Raw genomic sequence first — 20,212 nt, 5'->3', positions numbered from 1 at the left:
GGCATCGATCTCATAGTTTCGATGTCTCAGGACCGTAGTAGGATAGAAGGCACTGCAAACTCAGTAGGATGAAAGCATTACACAAATTTCCCAATATTAAAATGTAGCTACATGATTGTGATTTGGAATGAACAGCGCCACATGGCGCAGGTGTGCATATACTTGAAATCATCACCCACACGTTGAACAAAAGAAACAAACATAAGTAGTTCTCTGACGCGTTCCCACAGAGAGTATCCGCACTATGGCAAGCGACGCGATGTCAACCTAGAGAATCATGCAGGTTCGGGTTGTATGATGCGTCATCGGACTAGGCACGCTCCGATGCCTACACCCGTGCTTTGATGGCGTCGTGGAGTATCTAGACGCGGTGAAGCTGCTAGACTACTACCATCTGAACTCTGATACTTCCCGCCATGCCTACGCGCCTCTAGCACGTCTCCGGCACCCGTCAGTCTCGCCATGAAGTGTTGATGATCGCGTCTAGGGCTCTCGCCAAGACTTGCACGGTACCGGGAGACGGCTATCTCAAAAGCTCCTTATTCACTACCCCGGGTGGCTCCACTCATGGCCGCCGTCCATGCTCAACCCACGAGTGCACACGATGCCAACGACGCGGCTCTGTGGCCTCAGGCCCCGGTGCAGCTCCAAAGAGGGCGGCAGCCAAAGGACTCGCAGGCCAAGATCGTGTCCTTTGGCCCTGTGCGCTCCCTCGACCAATTCGAGACGTCGTTGCGCGAATACCTGAGGAGTCCCCCCAAGGAGCCTGAGCACACCGAGGCCCAATTCGCCTTCGATATCGACACGTCCTTCGCAGTCCCGCTGGCGACTAAGCAGACGCCGTCCCAGCAGCCTCAGCAGGCAACTCAGCCGCCGCCGCTGCAACAACAACACCCACCACCCCACCTCGGCCATCAATACAACCATGCACCACCCGGCTACCAGTCTGCGCATTTCCCCGCGCAGTACCACTCCCTCTCGGACCCCACTGCCGCGCTGGGGCACAGCTATGCCGAGTCCATTGAACCCAATAATGGCGCGTCCAAGACGGCGGAGCAGAAAGTCGCATTGAGCGTCAGAGAGGCGCTGCAGCCGACGCCGGCGGACTCCAAGGAGAAGATGCGCAAGCAGAGGGCGGTTGCCAAGTGCTGCGTGGACATGATACAGAGGATCGACGGATACCGCTACAGCTTCCACAACTGCTGGATCAGCAGGGAGGACGACAGCTACCGCTTCTCCTACTACTGCAACGACTCGCTGCTCAACAAGGACCGCGCTGCCAACGGCAAAGGCGCCAAGATGGGAAAGCGCGCCACGAAGCCTGTCTACGACTGCAAAGGCGTCCTGTCCATCAAGTTCTCGGCCACCAAACAGACGCTCGACGTCTTCTACAAGCATGTGCCTATACACAAGACCTACGAAGAGCGCGCCCCGCCGCCACGAAAGGACTCGAAGCGGCGCAAGTATCTGGAGGAGAATGACCCAGAGGCGCTGGCCAGGCTCGCAAGCCGCTCGAGGCAGCTGAGCAGCGAAGACCCGGACACACCCAGGGTGTTGAAGAAGAAGCGATCCGACCCTCCACCAGAGCCCCCGCGGCCGTTCAACACAATCGAGAGCGATTTGAGGCAACAGAGTCTGCGTTCCTTGTTGGAGCTGATTCAGCCACCTGCAGAGTCACAGCATACAATCATCGAAACTCCACCACCTCCTCCGCCGCCTCCGCCCCCGCCACAGCGTCCCCCTCCGCAAAGACCCCACCCCGGACCACGCCCTACACTACACGTTGAAACGCAAGCCATAGCAGCACCACAGCGGAAACGTCCAAGGAATAGTTGCGACGTCTGCAAGGCAAAGAAGACCAAGGTAAGACATCGCCCATGGCATGTCCAAGTAACAGGAGCTGACATACGCAGTGCGATGGCATAAGACCTGCCTGTTCGACCTGTAACGACAAGAAACGGGTGTGCTTCTACTCGGAGCCAGCCAACGGCGAGGACCAGCGCCCACCCACCAATACCCCCGAACCCGCACGTCAATCTGCGAACAATGCCATGTCCGAGCTCGAGATGTTGAAGAAACAGCTTGAGGAAGCAAAGGCCAAGATACGAGAGTTTGAGTCGGAGAAGCGAGCGTCGACTACTCCTGTTCAGACGCCGCAGATGGGACCGCGGCCTCGATCGCAGCAATCTAAAGCCCAGCAGCAACCGCCGCAACCGCATCCGCAGCCCACACCACAACCACAACAGGTACATATGCAACAACAGTCACAGCAAATGCAGGTCCCACCACAGTCCCGCCATCGGCCACATGTCGCTCAAGCGCAGGCCCTACCTCATGCTTCTCAGCAGCTGCAGCGTCAACAGTCGATACCAAACCACCGTCAACAACTGCAGCAACTCAACCAGGGCCTTCCGCATGGCATACGAAGCCCGCAGCAGCAACTAGCCTACAAGATTGGTAGTCAATCACCCCAACAACGCCTACCGAACGCAACGCAGCAACCACAGCAGACACAGACCCAGCAGATTGGGCCCCCGCAACAATCTCTCACGCCGCAACAGCAGTTCCAAGCAGCAGCCGCGCAGCAAATGCAGACTACGCAGCTCCAGACACACCCAAACTACTTTACCGCCAATCACTCCAACCACTCTCCGTTCAGAACCCTCCATCGATCCATTCCGCAGAATACGCTGCCAGTCAACACTATGGCCACACAGCCTATGGTGGCGCAGAACAGCATAGCGGGACAGACGAACGCGCACCTACCGCAGACGCAACCTCAACAGCCACCCGCACCCGCCATCGATACGAGCAATGGATTTGGGCGCGGCGACTTTGCATGGGCGCCGAATGGATACTATGGCTACCAAAACGCGGCACCGCAGCAGCAGCAGCAGCAACAAAACCAACAGCAGAATCAACAACAGCAGCAGCAGGACCAATGGGCCGCGGCAAGAGGGACACAGGTGTTCAGATAAGCACCGCGCAGCCTGATTGTTATCAAAGAAGTGGCTGGTTATCATTTTACGAGACAAATATTGCAGTTACCTTAGCGAGTTTATCATGATCTAGCAAGTTTGGCGTTGAGAAAGGATATATACACATACCAGATACCCAGGATATACGAATATGAATGAAGGAATGATCACCCACTGCATAAAACACGTACAGAAGAAGTAGAACGGTGACCATATGTCTTGATAAACGTGTTGATTCATCCGTTAAACTGCGCTACATCATGATTCCAACGCCAGAATGCTGCTTAATGGCCTTTCTCCCAGAGCCTGTATATGTACGCCATGCCGCTCCCAAAACGCCTTGCAAATGCTAGCCGCCGCGCCATCTTCCTTCAGTAGCATACGCCGGAGAGGTGCTGTCATGAATGATCTACTAGAACCCAATCTTTTGACCTAGACCACGGAACGTGTCACTGATGCCACCGCCCATGCCAGATGACTTGTCGTTCATCTTCTGCGACGAGATTTCCATACCTGCTGCCTGCATATTGAGGCGCGTTAAGCGGAGGCGCAGGGTGTGATCGTATGCTTCGGCCATTTTGAGAGCGTCGGCGTGGACGTCATGGCGGGGGTCGGTCGGTGGGCAGATGAGCAGGCGGTCAACGAGGTCTATCCGCGCATTGAGAAGGCGTTGGTTGATCATCTCCTCCAAGTCCTCATCAATCGTTCGGCCTTGCGCTGGCGGGAACTTGGAGGCCATCTCATCGAGCGTGACGCAGCTAAAAGGTATGAAGTATTGCACAATGCTCTTCCTCCTGATCCGGCTGTAGATTGTATTGAGCATCTTGGAGAGGTAGAGGTCGAGGAGGTAGTCGTTGCGGTAGCCTTCGAGCACTTCGAGACAGGCGCTGTACTTTGAATTGCAGAAGAGGTTGATGGCGCGGCGGATGTGGGGTTCGAGCTCAAGGAAGTTGCGGAATTCGCTGTTTGCTAACACCTTGTTTTGTAGGTCGGTACGGTCCATGTAAGCAAGCGCGCAGAGACCGCCATATACGGCGATGTCATTGCCTGAGATGACCTCCTTCTGCCATGTAATGTTTGCTGCTGGCTCTGCAGTCAGATATGCCGCCGATGTTCCGAGGAAGGCTGTCGCAGCTTCGCGGTAGTTGCCGGTAGCCATGTGACATAGACCACTGCAAGCAGAGATGATGGGCTCCAGCTTAGCCTTCTCATCGCCCTTGAGCTGGGTGGCTTCCGACTTGGCCAGGTTGGCTAGTACAGTTGTCCATGACTTCTGTGCGATGCTAACGTATACGAGGCGGAGGGTCATATCGGCGAGGTGCTTGGGGGAGGTGCAGTGTTCGCGCATCTTCATGTAGGCCTTGTGTGCGCTGCTGAAATCGCCGGTGTCGTAGTAGAAGTGACCGAGGTCTTCATTGCCCATCTGCAGAGTGTAAGTATATTGGCACCTGTTTCCCCGATGTCTCCACTTACTCGTATGCTCTCCTTGATCAGGTTGTTCTTGTATGACTTCAACTCGTGCTCTAGCCGGTCGTGCTCCTCGCGCACCATCCTCGTTTGCCTCTCAACCCATGTTGTGTCGACCACGGAAGCACCATCTTGTGGTGATATGCGACTGTATTCCTCTACTAGACTCTGGTATAGAGCAACATTCTTGCCCTTCTTTGCCTCCGCTATGGCAAGGCGGTATGCGTCGGCGGCGAGGTATGGCGAGTGCGCGCCGATGTGGTGCAGTCGGTCGATCCGTGTGTACCCTGCAAGATGAATTAGTATGCAGATATCTGGAGAGACATTGTAAGAGACGTACCGGTGTAGTTGGCAATGTATGATTCTAGGTCAAACTTGGGAGGGTCTATCGATGTTAGCGAACATGCGCCATTGTTGTATTGGTTATGTCATACCCTTGACCACGATTTCGCCCTTTGACCTCTGGTCCTGGAAGAAAGGCGATTGCTCGATATTCGAAGCCATGGTGGCAGTGATGTGAGAGGGAGAGTGGGCGTGGTTGCGGCGTACTGCTGGGAGTCGGTGGAGCTACAAGCTGTCTAGGTCGCTGCTGCCTTCCCACCGCGGGGAACTGAGCACGGACCTTCACTCGCCGCTCCGCCCACTTTCCATCACGACGCGCAGTCACGGGGGCGCTTGTGGCCTTTCCCTTCTCCCACCTGCAGCATCAATTGAGTGAAGCAAACCTGACGCGATAATCTGGCCGCGGAGTTGTCCAGACGTTTCAAGCGTTGTTTCTGAAGACATCACCGCATATGCTTCTAGACTCGACAATAGCCAGGACGAGGCCGTGAGAGTACATATTGTTGAAACACAGCCATGCAGGCACTCGATACTTGCTTATGGCTACAATGCCTAGGCCTGCAAACCTCTAGACTTTCCTCTTCGCATAACCTCTCTAGCTACGAAAACAAATCCAGTTCAATGCCCTCCTGCATCGCCAAAGCGTCAGCGTCCCCCACGAGCACGCACCCGCAGAACCCTCCACGCCACAGTAATAACCAAATATACCCCCATAGAAAACCAATTCTTTGCGTCAATGCATTCTCCACGCTTAGGCGGACCCGATATTCCGGTATCGAAAAAAGACCAGCCGTCCGTCCCATACTTTATCCACACACACATGGTCAGCTGTGGCTGAGGCTGAATCCAGGCCAACGCAACGGGTAACGCCCTGCCTGTTGCCCTGGATAAACTGGTCATCGGAAAGTTGTGGCAGCTTACTTTGGGTAACGGGTATGAGAGCCGAAATTTCCAGAGACCATACTTTGGGGAGATCTACGACGCAGGTCCGGGGCGTGGTTGATGTCAGATCCTTCCACGTCCTGGGGTAGTTGGACCTCCTCGGAACTTCAGATGTGTGGGTAGTCGGTTTCGACGGGATGAGTATGTAGAGTTACGTGTAGCCAAGTAATGAAGTGTTTGAAGCAGTCACAGATCATGTGTGTGCAAGTATAATGATGGTAATAGTCAATAGATTCAGATACTATGTCTTCGCGTCCAGCACGTCCATTACATCTCGCTCGCAAGCGCAAACTCCAAAAGCCCCAGTGGTATCGATCGAGAAAAGTACAAGAATACAAAAGCTACAAGCTTGGTAGTACAGCAAAGAAGTTCGTTGGGGTGTTCGTTCGTTCATCATGCCGTGTCTGTGTACGGGCTGTCTTGCAACCTTTTGTAGATCCCATCCGTATCGCTCAAAACGCTCGCAGCAAAAGCAAATGTCGTATCGCTATTCGTACTCAGAGAGCCCACTCTAGTGGTGCTGTCTCCATGCTCACCCCGTTGATGCCGCCGACGATGTTGTCGGGCACCCAAGGTCCTCTCTCCTCCCTCGTCGCGGAATGCAGGGCATCTGCGCGGTTGAAGGTCTGAACGTCCAGATCTGTGACGTAAGACTTGCCGTCAGGCAGCTTCATGCGCACTTCAAACTCTTGATCGAGCATCATGTCGTCTTTCCACAGCCTTCTCTGGCCGTCGTATACGCACAAGACGCGCTTCTTCATCTTCATCTTGTCGGTTGCGCAACCCCAGGATACGGGGTAGTTCTTGCGCTTCTTGCGTCCAGAGCCGGTGATGGCTACGCCTCCTTTGGAGAAGGTAAGGCCGGCGCGAGGACCCGACTTCTGGACGCGAGAGGAGGATTGGTGGTTTGGTAGGTGGTTGCCACCCCCGACGTGCTGCGTTGCGCCGACACCTCGGGGATGTGTTAATTGTCAATGTTGTTTGGAGGACTTGATTGCGCCCTTGCCGGAGCGAGCGCGACGAGAGCCGTAAGTGGCATCCTCGTGGTCGTCATTGTCGACCTCATCTTCCTCGAAGTCATCCTCTTCGTCTTCGTCGTAGCTGGGGACAGTGTACTCGATGCTCTTAGACAGACCATTGCGGTCAAGTGTCTCGGTGACATCTGGGTCCTCTGCAACCGATGTGAGCAGGCGTTGGTTGATGGCCTCGCTGGGATCGGTTTGCTGAACGACGCGGAGCACACAGTCGTCCAAGTGTTCGTAGAACTCTTGCGCGTTGGCAAAGGTGACCGAGCAAGTGGAGCAAGTACCAGCAACACTGGGCTGCGAGCCACCGAAAGCCTTGCGGCCAGATGGGCTCTTCTTGCGGCTGTTGGGAGGGTTCTGCTCGACACCGTGAACAGATGTAAGATGCCTCTTGAAGACATCAGCGCGGTTGAACGACTTCTCAGCCGCTGAACCGCTACCTGGACAGAAGCCGCAGACCATGGTACCCTTGTAGTGTGTGAGTGTGTGGCGATTCTTATCATACTTCCTTGCGAAACCCTTCGAGTAGTATTCGCAGGTCGCGATAGGGCATTTCTCTGGTCGTTCAGCACGGTGTGTGAGCATGTGCGCCTTCAGGTCTTTGAAGACGCGTCCACACTCGGGCAGTGGGCACATGCCCTTTTCGCGGGTCTCATCCTTGTCATAGCTGCTTCCGCTCTTGCGGCTGGTGCCTGAGTTTTGTGATTGGACAGAGACGACGGAGCCTCGCCGTTGTCCGCCAGGTTGAGGGTAAGGCTGATATCGTTGAGTGTGTAGGTATGGGCTAGCGCTACCCCCTTTAATGTGTGCCGAACCGGGACTCTGGGTGCGCGATGAGAGTTGAGAGAGAGCTGGGGAAGGCGGCTGCTCGACAATGGGGAAGTAGGGAGATGGAGTAGCCCTAATCTCAGGGTATGGGCTCTGAGGTGCGAATGGGAAGGGCTGAATGAGATTAGGATCTGCTTGAGTTGCGTTAGTTTCTGTTGCATGTAGCGTTGAAAGGCAACCAACAAGACTGAAAAGAATGAAATGACTGCGGAACTGAAGTGACTGAAGGAAAATTGACTGATGGAATACTGGGTGTGTTGACCGTGTCCGGTAAAAGAGAGTTCCCCCGCCCATCTGATCTGGAAGACCATTTGGCTGAAGCTGGAGTCATAGGCGTCTTGAATACATGCCGCATGAAGCTTTGCGACGGAGAAGATGTAATGAAAGAAGCAGGCGAGGTTTTCGGTAAAGGAACAGTCGACTTACCCACATACGACTTATCAGCCGCTACCATCCCTGAGTAGTCATAGCCAGAAGAGACACCGAGTCCCAGTGTGTGCCAGGACTCGTTAAATTGCGGAACAAGTGATGGGGAGCCCATTGCAGAAGACGACACTGAAGCGCCAGATTCGGAAGATGCCGAAAGAACAGGGGGGATTTCGTGGAAAGAATGTGAAGTGGAATGTGGAGAGCCTGCTGGGGTTTGATACTGATATGGCTTGACACCTTGTGCGATGGCATCGTAGTGGTATTGCAGATCTTGTGGCCGTTGGAGGTCTGCAAGAGTAGCCATTGGGTCAAAGGGAGCGCTGAAGGCGTGCTCCATGGCATATGTTGAGGCAGGCACATAAGGTTGGTTGTGGTGAAACTCTAGATGCTGCTCTTGAGGGTTGGAGTAGAGCTCGAAGTCGTGAGCCATGTTCGGTGTATATTGGGCGTATTCAACCATGATGAGGAATGTGGTAGGTGGAGCAATGTAGGTTGCAACAGATAGGAATTGAACTGCAGCCGATGCCTATATCCGTAAATGGAGTCAGCATAAGCACTGAGTAGGTGCGATCGGATCGATGGTGTTTGGTTGGTAGAGCTAGCGCAAATTATAAGGGACCGACAGGGGAAAGCTTACCTTCCCGGAGGAAGTGCCGATCAAATCCTAAGGTTGTCGTATGAGTCGGCGAATAGTCAAAGGGCGTCGAAACTCTGCTGATCTTTTACTGCATGTGGGTACGTGAGTGACAGCGCGCAGTCCCTCTCCGTTGAGTAGTCGTGGAGGCGGCTGGCTGAAGCGAAGGACAAGTCAGAAGCCGGAAGGACTATGATCCTGAAGGGTAATCCACGGCGTCGGAAAGGATCTGGATGAAGTAGTGTTTGCGTTGATCATAGACCTGGATGGAGGACGATGCCTTGGGGGGCGAAGTTGGTTTATACATAAGGCCCAAGACAAGACCGCAATGGCCCCCAGCGGGAAACAGTGCACGAAGCTATACGACGGCAGGCCAGGCCCCTGTCCTGGAGGCTTGACTGCCCTATGCGCTTGGGCCTCTGGCATGAGGTAGTAGATTAGGAAACGGTCAGGCCACGCTAGGAAAAATAAAAAGAAGGCAGAAGTTACCGGCCGCCGTCAATTCACGTCCCCGCCTCGATCGCGCGCTCCGGCCTCCCAGTGGTAGCACTAACCCCTTGGGAGTCGCGGTGTGCCCGACCCCTGTCCACGCAAGTCGACGCACCAACAGAGCAAGCCATGCCGAAAGTGACGAGGGGGAGAGGAACGTCAGCGAGTAGGCGAGCAGCGCGTGGGAGCCTTCACGCTGCATCTGGGAAAGACAAGCGCATTAGGGATAGACCCTGGAGAAGACGCACGCTTGATCACCGCTTCGGTCGGGGAGCCATGGGAGGACTGGGAAGCTGTCCTGCCATTCCGCACGCCTGGTGGCCCTTAGCGCATCTGGTACGCGATCCTCTCGCTTTGCCCGGACCGCTGTGGCTGGTGGCGCTAGCATGCGGCTGTGCACACAGTATGACGTCTCATTGGACGTGGGGCAGTGCTAATCTTAGACCATTGCCCTCAATCGGGTCGTTAAGCGAGTCCTCGTGGGGCTCGTCGCTGCACTGCCTCTCCAACAGGCCCTGTATCGCGCTGACCTCACCGTGTTTCTCATCGTCACATCGTCACTGCGGGACTGACTCCAGCATGCCCACCCACTCTTCGTAACTAACCAGCCTTTGAAGTCGTGGTGCGTCATGGCACATTGTGACCGCCTACATGAGCACATCGCAAGGCTACTGTGGCATGGCGTGACATGATCCTCGGAATAATCTTGGTTGCGTTTCGAAGTGGTGGGCGCGGGCGTTGTCTGGTCGCGAGCAAACACACTTGCCCTACAACCGTAACCGTTTCGTAGCCTTGGACCGGGTGTGGGGAGCCAAGTCAGAGCAATCTCGCTCTGGGACCTTGCGCTGCCACGGCACGCCATGTGCACACGCCGTGTGTCTTTGACCAGAGGCTCTCGAGGACTAGCTGTCATACACGGACCTCATGTTCCGCACCATACTAACGCAGCGTCTGGTAATCAGCGTGACATCTTGTTCGCGTGGCCCCTGGACCCTCCTGGCCCGACGAAATGGATAAGGTTGTGGAAGGCGTCAACCGCACCCTCGCTGGTACGAGCCCTCCTATCAGCAGTGCCGCCTGGTTTTTGCCAAGTATACCGGCCGCAGTGCAACTGGCACCTGTTCATTGACTGCGTTACAACACCCTGATGCACATCGACCATGGAATGTAACACCGCTGTCTAACATCGACTTCATACTCGTCTGACGCCATCAGCAATATTTCACCCTCCAGTATATCATGTCGCCATGGGCGCGTCACTAATCTTTCCACCTGGTATATACTAGAGGCCGCCCATGGTGGCTTTGAAGAGCTAGTGACAGTGTGTGCGGGGAGAACAGCCTTGGAATCCGTGCCACTTGACCAGTTGAGACTACTTTAGTCGCAGAAGCTACTCTTGTCAAGCAGTCCTCGACCCACGCTCTCAACGCGGTAGGGGAGCCGTGCATTTTGACAGGGCATGAATCCGCAAAGGAGTATGTGGCTGACGCACGTCAGTACAGCGAGCAATCGTGGTTGCAAAATGCAAGGCCAGAACCTATTTGGGTTTTGCGGCAGGATTATGATCCGAGCCTCGCGGGATGTTCGAATTCAGAGTACGCAATCGATTTAGCTATGCGCCCGCTCCAGAACCACAGTTGAGCCATGCATGAGCCAGCCAGACAGCATGTTTCAGGGTTGTGATTGCGCACTGCCGCAGATCCGTACTCAGGCAGGTAAATGACATCGTCCACGCTGACTGTTGAGCTTCGGTGGTCTCGAGTCGACAAGAACGTATACGGCAGCATCCGAAGAGCTTGTTCAAAACGCAAAAAAGTATGGGAAGTCGCACCGCCACAAATTCTTGCAATGGCCAGAACTTCCAGCGCACGGCATGACCCTGCTGGTCTTGCGTGCTTGGGTATGGGCATGCGGGACACAGCGATGAGAAGGGCCGACAGGAGACAAGCTATAGCGCAAAGGGCCTCTTTCGCGAAGATCCTAGTCGACCTCTTGTTGTGTGTTGCACATTCAACTCCGAACAATTATTGACCAGGTCGTGATTGTACCCGCCTGTATGCAAGACGTGTTTCATTTTCTGTTAATGGTGTTCGAAGGCACATGTCCTATTGGTGTGCGGACAGGTCTGCAGAGGCTTTGGCGACCTCCGGAATATTGACAAGCGATTCCCATCGAAGGATAAGCGCAGAGAGGCTTTCCACCGCTGCCACCAGCTTCCAAGCATACGATTAACCCCAAATGACACGACAGATTGAAGTGGGTTTAGAATAGTCAACACACCGTTTAGATCCGGAGCCGAGACGGCGATGGCGCGACGTTCTCTCGCGTCGTTAACTAGCCACGCGATGTAGGCTCGGGGCTTACTCTGTAGTCTTACTTTCTTCGCTTGCATCAAAACCTGATTCGATCAAGGTTGAAGCGACCCTCCGCCTGTAATGGGGTGCGGTGCTAGACTCACTAAGCGGTATATCCGCTTCTGGAAGGCCACACAAACGTGCGACCACAACAGCAACAGGCCATGGGCAGACACTTGGAACGCCCAAAGCCACTGCGACGGGTGATCAGCACAGGATTACTTGCTACTGAGTACCAATAGTTCGGAACCCTAGTTAAGATATCACGATCTTAGGGTTCCATGCCATGCGAACGATGCTACAACGAATGACAAGCCTTGAATACTCAGCGGGGTGTAATCATGCTTGACTGATAGCGCTGTGCGCCATCGTACACCAAGTCGTGCGAGCTCGGGAGCCAAATTTGGGCTCGTTACGATCGTACACCTCGCATTGCGAATGCATAGTTCCGAGGAGAAGACTTCGAGTGTGGGCGGCATGGCCCGTTACAGGGCTTAAGTGCCATGTTGGTTATGGACCGCCGTCGGCCGGGCTCACCGTGAGGGAGTAGCGAGGCGTGAAAGGTAATTCGTTGGCGTCGGTCTCGCCTATGCACGCGCAACCCCGCAAGCAAGCCACGAACCCAATTAGGAGGGTGAAAACACCGGCCAGATGGTTGATCATCCTTCCCGCGCACCGTGAGCCGTGCCATGCTGTGTTGGGACGCGACACACATGACGGCCCGAAAGCGAACAAGGATGCGGAGTAAACGTACGAGGAGTTCTGCTGTCGCTGCCCGCGCATGCTTTTCTCATCACCCATGCGCGTGTCCAGACCGTGGCTTCGGCTGATAGATTACCTTCCACGAGCAGAGCCTCATGATCATCGCAACCCTGCTGCAGCATGCGTATGGCTGAATCCCAATCTCTCAGGCCTCTGAGTGTCAGGGCAGACACTAGAGATGTCCACACAGTGCGGAGAAGTGGTAATTGCCGGATTTCTCAAGATAGTCGGGAGTGGAAGAGAGCTGACCGCGTATTCTCGTTTTTCAATGGAAGCGCCAACAATACAGTTTGTTCTTCTTGAGTGCGCCCTATCGTTGGCTTGCGCAACAGAGCCTCCTAAACGTGTCGCTGGGCTTGACTGTGACTGCTATCCAGCAAGCACGGCTACGGTACCAGAAGGTTTTGCTTGCCTGGCGCCGCCCCGTATCTGCAGGCTGAAGCGGCTGCCTCATGGTGCACATGGGCGCCCCAGGCTGGCGAGTTTCCGCCGTCGCAGTGGGGTTGAGAGGCCTAAGGCCGAGCAGACCCTGACCAAAAGTGATCAGACCACCTGGCATCTGAGCAAAAGCAATTCTACGCTGCGAGGGGCACTTGTGGAACCACGAGATAGCAGAGCTAATCTGTCCTTCTTTGACACGGTACGTCGCTGGAGGACGAGCCGGCGAAGGACTTGATTGGCGCCAACCTTGGAGTCCTCCTTTAGTACGCTGACACGTTCTGGCCCCCATTCTTCGCCAACCCCAGTCCTGCAGGAGAGTATCAAATCAAGCGACATTCACTCCACATGCGCGCGCGAGCCCATAAGGTGATGAAGAGTCTTGGCTGTGAGGGTCCAGGGTGCCTGCACATGGACCGATGTCGTCCTCCTTGGTGATCCGGCATACGATATCAGAGTGTCTGCTCGCCGACCACTCTATAGACCCTCGCTCCTAAGGGTACTATTTCGAGAGCGGTTGTCCTCTGAGCGTGGCTTTGGATCGGCAGGATCAGCGGGATCGAAGGATGCGCTGCGCGTGTCGCTGTCCTCCTAGGGCACAACATATCGACCAGTGCGTTATCGTTCTATGCGGAGTAGGTGAAGATTTATGTAATGTAAGGAACGTAGAAGAGATGTAGTTGAAGTAGAGTTGATGTGGAGCGAAGGGTCCCAACACTTCGGGTCGCCTTCAGCCCTAGTGGAGGAAGGTACGAATGAGGCAATTGCGCCTAGTGCTCGAACGCCGTTTTCATCGAGGCTACGGAGACTACTCTGCCGACATTGCTCGTATCGTATCGTAGTCGAGGTATGTTCTGCGCACGTTTTTGCTGTGGGAAATGAGGTACCTGCCTGCGGGCATCACTGGGTATATGACGTATTCGATGGGCCCACACAAAGTCTAAGCTTCCAAAGAATCCTGGCAACCACGGAGTTTCAGCAACACGTCTTAACAAGAGGTCTCATACTACGTTCAGAACAATGCGCGCCGTTCCTTCGTTCCAATCCTTTTAAGATCTCGTTGTATCGTGACAACGGTTACGTCTTGTTCAGACAACCAAGTCAGAGCAGGGAGCTGCGATCCTTCGCGGCAGCTTATCTGGCTGCGCGACGCTAGAATAATCATGCACTAAAATGCAACATTGTCTGGGATGTTGTACATCGTTCGCGGCACGGATCCAAGGAATAAAGCGTCTGAGTAATGAAAACAAGTTGGAAATTTCTATCTAGCTAATGTCTACAAATTCTAACTTTAAATATGCACCACATACGCAAAGGTACTCCTCATCAAATGAGAGAGATCGCAATTCTCTGACTCCAACTTTGAATATCAACGCTGACTTACTCTGTATGAAAGGCCCGGGTATCGAAACAACAAAAATGCCAACTGCAAACGAAGGTAATCTCGCCTGACCATACAAGACACCATGGCTCGGCCAAATGCATCGCACCTACCTCTCCCATGGCCTCAATCGGCGATTAATGAAGCGCGGGGGCTTCACTTGCTTCGGTTGAGGTCGGTGGAGAAAGTAACAGATATAGCCAGGATGTGCTTGAGAAGTCGATCAGCTGTACTGATCTACTTTTTCGCGAGTCTTTTCTTTCGCCTTTTCGCTGCTTCTGCTGCTTCTGCTGCCTTCCCTGGTGTCACCGATCCTGCCAATTCTTCTGCCTTCTTCAAATCTCGTCCAGACCATTCGTTGTTCCAGCAAGTGATCGCTGTTGCGAACTTGAGCAAGGTGTGGAAGTAAGTGAACAAAGGATAGACTGGGATGATAAAGTACAGCACGAAATCCCAAGGATGTTCCCAAAACCATGGCCAGGTCTTGTTGAGTTTGGCGAACCACATGAAGAGCATCAGGCAACAAAATCGCGTATTGCCGCTCGGGGAGTCGAGATAGAGGCTGGAGTACCAAAAGGTGAAGACTGCCGCAGCATCCCAGAACAGAGCCCCGTTGTACATCCACGGGAAGTACACAGTCCACACCGAGATTGGCCATTTCCACCAGATGGTTCGGTCGATGAAGAGCGCTATTGGGTTTTGTCGAAAGGTTGTCCGACTCCAGCGTTTGCACTGGTCTATGAATTTGGATCTTTTCACGTTTCCCAGCGACGTGGACATGGTTGCTTCAGGCGAAGACTGGATCTTCATGCTATACCCATGTTTGATGACCCACCGCGTGATGAAATTGTCGTCATCGGCAAGTAATGGCCCGACTCCCTTTTTTGTTAGGCCAATAGATTTGCACCCAGCGAGTAAATACCCTACTAACGGGACATGCCAACTGGTAAGCCATGTCAACCATGTGAAGACGATCTCTCCAACGTACTCGTTCTCAAACTCCTCTTTGAACGTTTCTTCTTGTACTATCTCGGCCAAGATGAGCATGGTTCGACCAGACACGGCAAAGACCCCACCATCAGCGGTGTTAGATGCCTCTGTCTCGTAGCTGTGGCGCATAAGGTATAGCGCACCGATAGTGTTCCACATGCCCGCCCAATACCATTTCTTATAGTAACCCAATTTGCTCATCTTTTCAGGCTTGTAATTGGGGCGGTCGTATGTCACCGACTTGTGCGTACCGACGAGGCCGACTTCTGGGTCATCGAAAGCTGGGAGAGTCGCTTCCAAGAGTTTCTCATGCCAGATCGCAGTATCGTCGACCATAGCGATAACACCCGTCATTACACGATTCTTTCCCTCCTGGTTCACCTTTCCGATGGCCTGACAAGTCTGTCTGCGTTTGTTGGAGTGATTGACGTGTGTCCATTCGACTCTTGTATCTACGTCCATTGGAACATCTTTATCTCCTGGTAGGGATATCTTTATCTTCTCTTTTGCGAGGTCCGATTGCAATTCCCTCATCACATTTCCGATATCCACTTTAGCCTTGTCGTTGTTAGCGGAGAAGATCAGACGCGCTGGCTTGTTGAGGATGATCGCTCTAGCCATCGTTGCGAACCTCTTCGGTTTGTCTCCAGGGCCAACTGTCGGCACAATGACCGTACAGTGTTTTGGTTCGAACTTGGATCCTCCAGATCTCGGTTTAGCTACCCTGTATCCAGAATAGAAGAATCTGGTGACGACAGTACGGTAGTATCGAAATACCATCAAAGCGAAAAACCAGAGTTGCGCCTTATCCTTGACCGACAAACTCTTGTATACGGTGAAATTGAGGAGAGCTATCGGTGCGATATGGAGAAGATTCCATGCTTCGTGGGGCTTGTTCCGAGTAGGGGTGTTCTCTCGATTAGAATCGATCATGGTGAATTTGACCACCCAGGTGGCCCATCCAACTAGTGACGATGTGTTATAGACGTGGAACCACGATGGTGTTGGACCAATTTTCGGTTTGGCTTCCAGCAACGATAGCAATGCTATCCAGAACAGGGACACAATACCGAGGATAGCGGCAAGCTTGTGCATGTTCTTCGTAAGATTCGTATCCGGGGACCGGGGCGGACCGAAATCATCCATATTGCTTGTATTTTGGTTGTGATTTCGCCTGCTGCTGCTTTCTTGAGTTTTGCAGTTGTGCTAGAAGTAAACCACAGTGGAAGTTCGTTCATATAGTCCAAAAGAGTCATTGTACCACTAGAGGTAATGAGTGAAATTCGCGGGCCATGATGGTTGATGAGTCCATCACAGCGCCCTCGGTGACTGTCGTGATGAATTCTGTCCGCAAATACAAGAGAGTGAACTTCCACAAGGCTGAGAATGGTGTGACTGGCATCCATAGTCATCTTTGTGAGTATACACTGCACCAGGATTTGGCAGTGAGACAGTCACGACTCCGAGTGGAATCGGGAGTCTTAAAGCCTTGACCGGTCTCTTGCATCGGTGTACTCCTTCTATTTTGAGAACTTTGACGGAATTCTCCTCTTCATAGAAGGGTGAGTAACTTGGGTGGCAGCAACGTTGAACGATACCCCGATGACATATTTGACTTCGTGTATATGTCAGCGAAAGCACTTATCGATTCAAATTTCTCTCTACAACCTTGAAGACCACGCGAGCATTAAGCGGACATTATACTCATACAAAGCTTTGCGTCGCTGTAAGTGATTGCTGACGATATACTCATGGAAGATGTGGCTGCCGCGTTCACCGCAGAACTCTTTAGATATACTAAGATCAGATCGTCCCTACGAGTCATCCAACACCCGGAATCGTCCGCCCAAATTGCTACATCAGCACGTTCACCAGGCTTGAGCAAGAATACCTAGGTACTATAGCATATATGTAACAAATATAGTTAAGATTTGCGCATCTTCGAGAGTATCATCACTGCGTATGACTGCTGTAGTATCTTAACACAGGAACCCAAGAATATCATTCCCGATCGGGAATACTGCTAAGGCTTTTTGGTATGTATATGCTTCACCAAGGCTGACTCTTCTTCTTTGCCTTCCATACCTCGTGCGCACGTTGACATTAATACATTGATATAACCCAGGCACCATGCATTCCTTACCATTCTTGATAATGCATGATGCTAAAGCCACTCCCTACATCCATCATACACATAGCGCAGTGATTATGGTGACTGGACACTTGCGCAAGGACGGACGGTTACTTGTCTTAGTCATCTGTGACACCGATCGCTAGCTGCTTGAAGAGATATGACTGGAGCTCATGTATTCGTCGGTAGACACCCTATTGGATACAACCGGAAGCACGGATATATGTCTAACAGTCTTGGTGTTATATCATTTCTTTGTCCCATCGAGCCGTGCGTAAATGCATGCCGTGTCCCAACACATTGCCGTGTATACTCGCCAATAGCAACGAGCTCAGTACACCTGACTCCTGAATGATAAGAGGAACGTTCACATAGCAACATAGTTCCAGCTTTGACGATGAAATCTACTCTCCGTGAAGATCCTGACGACGGCATCTATGCTTACGGGAAAGCCGCTCCCGCACTCGCGGCTGCAACCGACCTCTGGACTCAGCAGCTTCTCCTGCTCACACAGCGCACCTAGCTTTCTCTTCAAAACTATTTCATCGTTCTTGACTCACGAGCAGGTAGTCAACAAATCCGTTGAGCGGTGAAGGACTGTCGCAGGACATCAGAGGACCAGGCGCTTCGCGCTCTTAGTCGACCCAAGCAGTGCTACCTCGAACCACGCGAGCTCCCCGCATGCTGATGATAATCCGGGGTCGAGACTCAGACACCGATGAACCCGCCATAGAAAGCACTTGTGTGGCGTGGGAGCAAGCCAGTGTGACCTACAACATCAGATGCCTCGTCCATGGGGATAAACCTTGCGGGGTCTGTACCACGACACACCAAAAACTCATCTAAATCTCGTCCTTACCGTCCACAGGTCGACCTTCTCTTGTCCCGAGACTCTCTGGAATGTTTCTAGTTTTGGAATGCAGATGTGGTCGGGCAAAACAGGCAGTCGCGGGGTGAAAGCGCTATTCCCGAAGGAACCTCGGGAAGGTATGTCGACGCGCCACGTGAACGTCTGGAGAAGGGAAACAGTGACCTTGGCCGCACCCATCTCCTTTTGACACGCATTTCTGTTTGTCACATTTCACATCTCCATGTTACTTTTCCCCCGTTTTGCTGTCGCTTCGCGATGCGGTTCGCGGGAACAAGACCAGTTTGATGAACTGGCGATGGCTCTCCACCACTCACGAGCCCCAGAGGCCGATTACCAGCAAAACTACTGAAACCGCCCAACGACCAGCGAGTCTAACTGCCACTACCTCTACCACGAGGCTACAAGTGTCTAGACTCCCATCATGCGGCACGTCCACGTTTTCTGGGGTCAATTTCGAACTGCTCAACTAGGCGAATTACCCGCGAACCGCTCGAACCTTGCACCTTCGTCCCTACAAGTGCTGCAACATCGCGAGGCTTTTGTCCCTAATCTGATCATCGCGCCCAATGGCATGTGTATACAGCGAGCCAGTAGGTCATGCAATCTCCAACGAGGATCCCCCTCTGCTAAGTGCAGCCGACCTAGATGCATCTTCGACGGTGAGCAAGGGGTATGGAAGCATGCGCATCTTGGCCGCGACGAAGATGCGCATGGCTATAAGTATATCACGGAATCCCGGGTTTGATATCCATTCGTACGACAATACACCTTGATCACACATACGATACCATGTCTCTCAAATCTCTCCTCCTATCTCTCCCCATCCTGTGGCGTGGTGCCACTGCACTACCAGCCGGACCTGGCTTTTGGGCTAATGGTTCATCCTATGTCTATTCCTCAGACGACATTCATGCCTCGGCTGCATACAACTTGATCGACACGTACGATGCCAGTAACTGGGTGAACAAGTTCGACGTCCAGGATATCGGTGATCCTACACGTATGTGCACTGGCAAAACGTTATGTCACTTGTGTCTGACAAACATCTAGATGGCTTCGTAGACTACGTTAACGGGCAACAAGCTCAACAGCTTGGTTTGCTCAAGACGCAAAACGGTCAAGTTTACATGGGTGTAGACTCTACAACGCACCTTGATCCCAACGGTCCTGGTCGAAAGAGTGTACGCGTGCAGAGCAAGACAGCCTACAACCGGGCGCTTGTGATTGCAGACTTTGCACACGTGCCCGGTAGTGCATGTGGCTCGTGGCCCGCCTTGTAAGTTCCTCACCTGCCTGTAACATCGCCTTCATGCTGTGCAAGACTAACGGTGTACTTGCAGTTGGATGGTCGGTCCCAACTGGCCTAACCAAGGCGAGATCGACATCTACGAAGGTGTTCACAAGGCCCCCACCAACCAAGTCACCCTTCATACCTCACCTGGCTGCAACCCAGGGATCGGCTCAGGAGGTGAGACAGGAAGCCGCGGAGGCGGGGACTGCGGTGCCGGCGGCGGTTTCAACGGCTGCGGCATCTCCGCCAACAACCCCGTCACATACGGCTCACAATTCAACGCCAACGGCGGCGGTGTATACGCCACACTATGGACAGACGGCGGAATCAAGGTGTGGTACTTTGCCACCCGCGACATCCCAGCAAACATCCGGAGCGGAAACCCCGATCCCGGAACTTGGGGTACCCCAATCGCGAACTTCGGCGGAGGATGTGATTACAATGCCAAGTTTAGGGACTTGAACATCGTGTTCGACATCACCTTCTGTGGAGACTGGGCGGGTGGTGTCTGGGGCTCGAACTCTTGCTCCCAGCTTAACCCCAGTTGCAATGCTTATGTGGCGAACCAGCCCCAGGCCTTTGGTGATGTAAGTCTTCCTCCTCTGGTGTTGTTGAGAAAGAATATACTAACAGTGACTAGACGTACTGGCTCATCAACTCTGTCAAGGTCTACAGTGTCTAGATACTCACGACTCCGCCTTCTTTTCTCATCCTCCAGCTTCGCCAAGATGGCAACCCCATTCGTTCGATGTAAATACCTTTTCTTTTCACACTTCTTGCTTCGAAGGATCACGCATCTTGGACAATCGCTCTATACCACTTTCGTCTTTACCCAACTCTTCTACTTGTATATACCTACC

The 20,212-nt window shown here is 53.2% G+C and overlaps 6 protein-coding genes across 6 annotated transcripts; 2 read left to right on the top strand and 4 right to left on the bottom strand.

The window, feature by feature from the left end:
- Positions 1–567: 567 nt before the first annotated feature.
- On the top strand, positions 568–2,978 carry J4E86_009363 (uncharacterized protein; the record flags this gene model as incomplete). The annotated part of the gene is made up of 2 exons (XM_051449869.1): positions 568–1,863; positions 1,914–2,978. The coding sequence occupies 2 exons, from the start codon at positions 568–570 to the stop codon at positions 2,976–2,978; spliced, it is 2,361 nt and encodes a 786-aa protein (XP_051299206.1).
- A 412-nt stretch (positions 2,979–3,390) lies between these two features.
- On the bottom strand, positions 3,391–4,949 carry J4E86_009362 (uncharacterized protein; the record flags this gene model as incomplete). Its single annotated transcript, XM_051449868.1, has 4 exons — positions 3,391–4,401; positions 4,452–4,732; positions 4,786–4,830; positions 4,880–4,949. The coding sequence occupies 4 exons, from the start codon at positions 4,947–4,949 to the stop codon at positions 3,391–3,393; spliced, it is 1,407 nt and encodes a 468-aa protein (XP_051299205.1).
- A 1,267-nt stretch (positions 4,950–6,216) lies between these two features.
- Positions 6,217–6,496, bottom strand: J4E86_009361 (uncharacterized protein; the record flags this gene model as incomplete). The annotated part of the gene is made up of 2 exons (XM_051449867.1): positions 6,217–6,240; positions 6,266–6,496. 2 exons carry the CDS (start codon positions 6,494–6,496, stop codon positions 6,217–6,219), a joined length of 255 nt encoding a protein of 84 aa, XP_051299204.1.
- A 204-nt stretch (positions 6,497–6,700) lies between these two features.
- On the bottom strand, positions 6,701–8,441 carry J4E86_009360 (uncharacterized protein; the record flags this gene model as incomplete). The annotated part of the gene is made up of 2 exons (XM_051449866.1): positions 6,701–7,713; positions 8,009–8,441. 2 exons carry the CDS (start codon positions 8,439–8,441, stop codon positions 6,701–6,703), a joined length of 1,446 nt encoding a protein of 481 aa, XP_051299203.1.
- Positions 8,442–14,306: 5,865 nt separating this feature from the next.
- Positions 14,307–16,205, bottom strand: J4E86_009359 (uncharacterized protein; the record flags this gene model as incomplete). The annotated part of the gene is made up of 1 exon (XM_051449865.1): positions 14,307–16,205. The coding sequence occupies one exon, from the start codon at positions 16,203–16,205 to the stop codon at positions 14,307–14,309; it is 1,899 nt and encodes a 632-aa protein (XP_051299202.1).
- Positions 16,206–18,850: 2,645 nt separating this feature from the next.
- Positions 18,851–20,034, top strand: J4E86_009358 (uncharacterized protein; the record flags this gene model as incomplete). Its single annotated transcript, XM_051449864.1, has 4 exons — positions 18,851–19,061; positions 19,112–19,337; positions 19,402–19,939; positions 19,993–20,034. 4 exons carry the CDS (start codon positions 18,851–18,853, stop codon positions 20,032–20,034), a joined length of 1,017 nt encoding a protein of 338 aa, XP_051299201.1.
- Between the last annotated feature and the right edge of the window lie 178 nt (positions 20,035–20,212).

The sequence above is a fragment of the Alternaria arbusti genome (assembly GCF_024043155.1).
Source record: "Alternaria arbusti strain BMP 1465 chromosome Unknown scaffold_16, whole genome shotgun sequence".
NCBI lineage: Eukaryota > Fungi > Ascomycota > Dothideomycetes > Pleosporales > Pleosporaceae > Alternaria > Alternaria arbusti.
The sequence above is the reverse complement of the archived record's forward strand: the minus strand, read 5'-3'. Positions and strand labels throughout refer to the sequence as shown.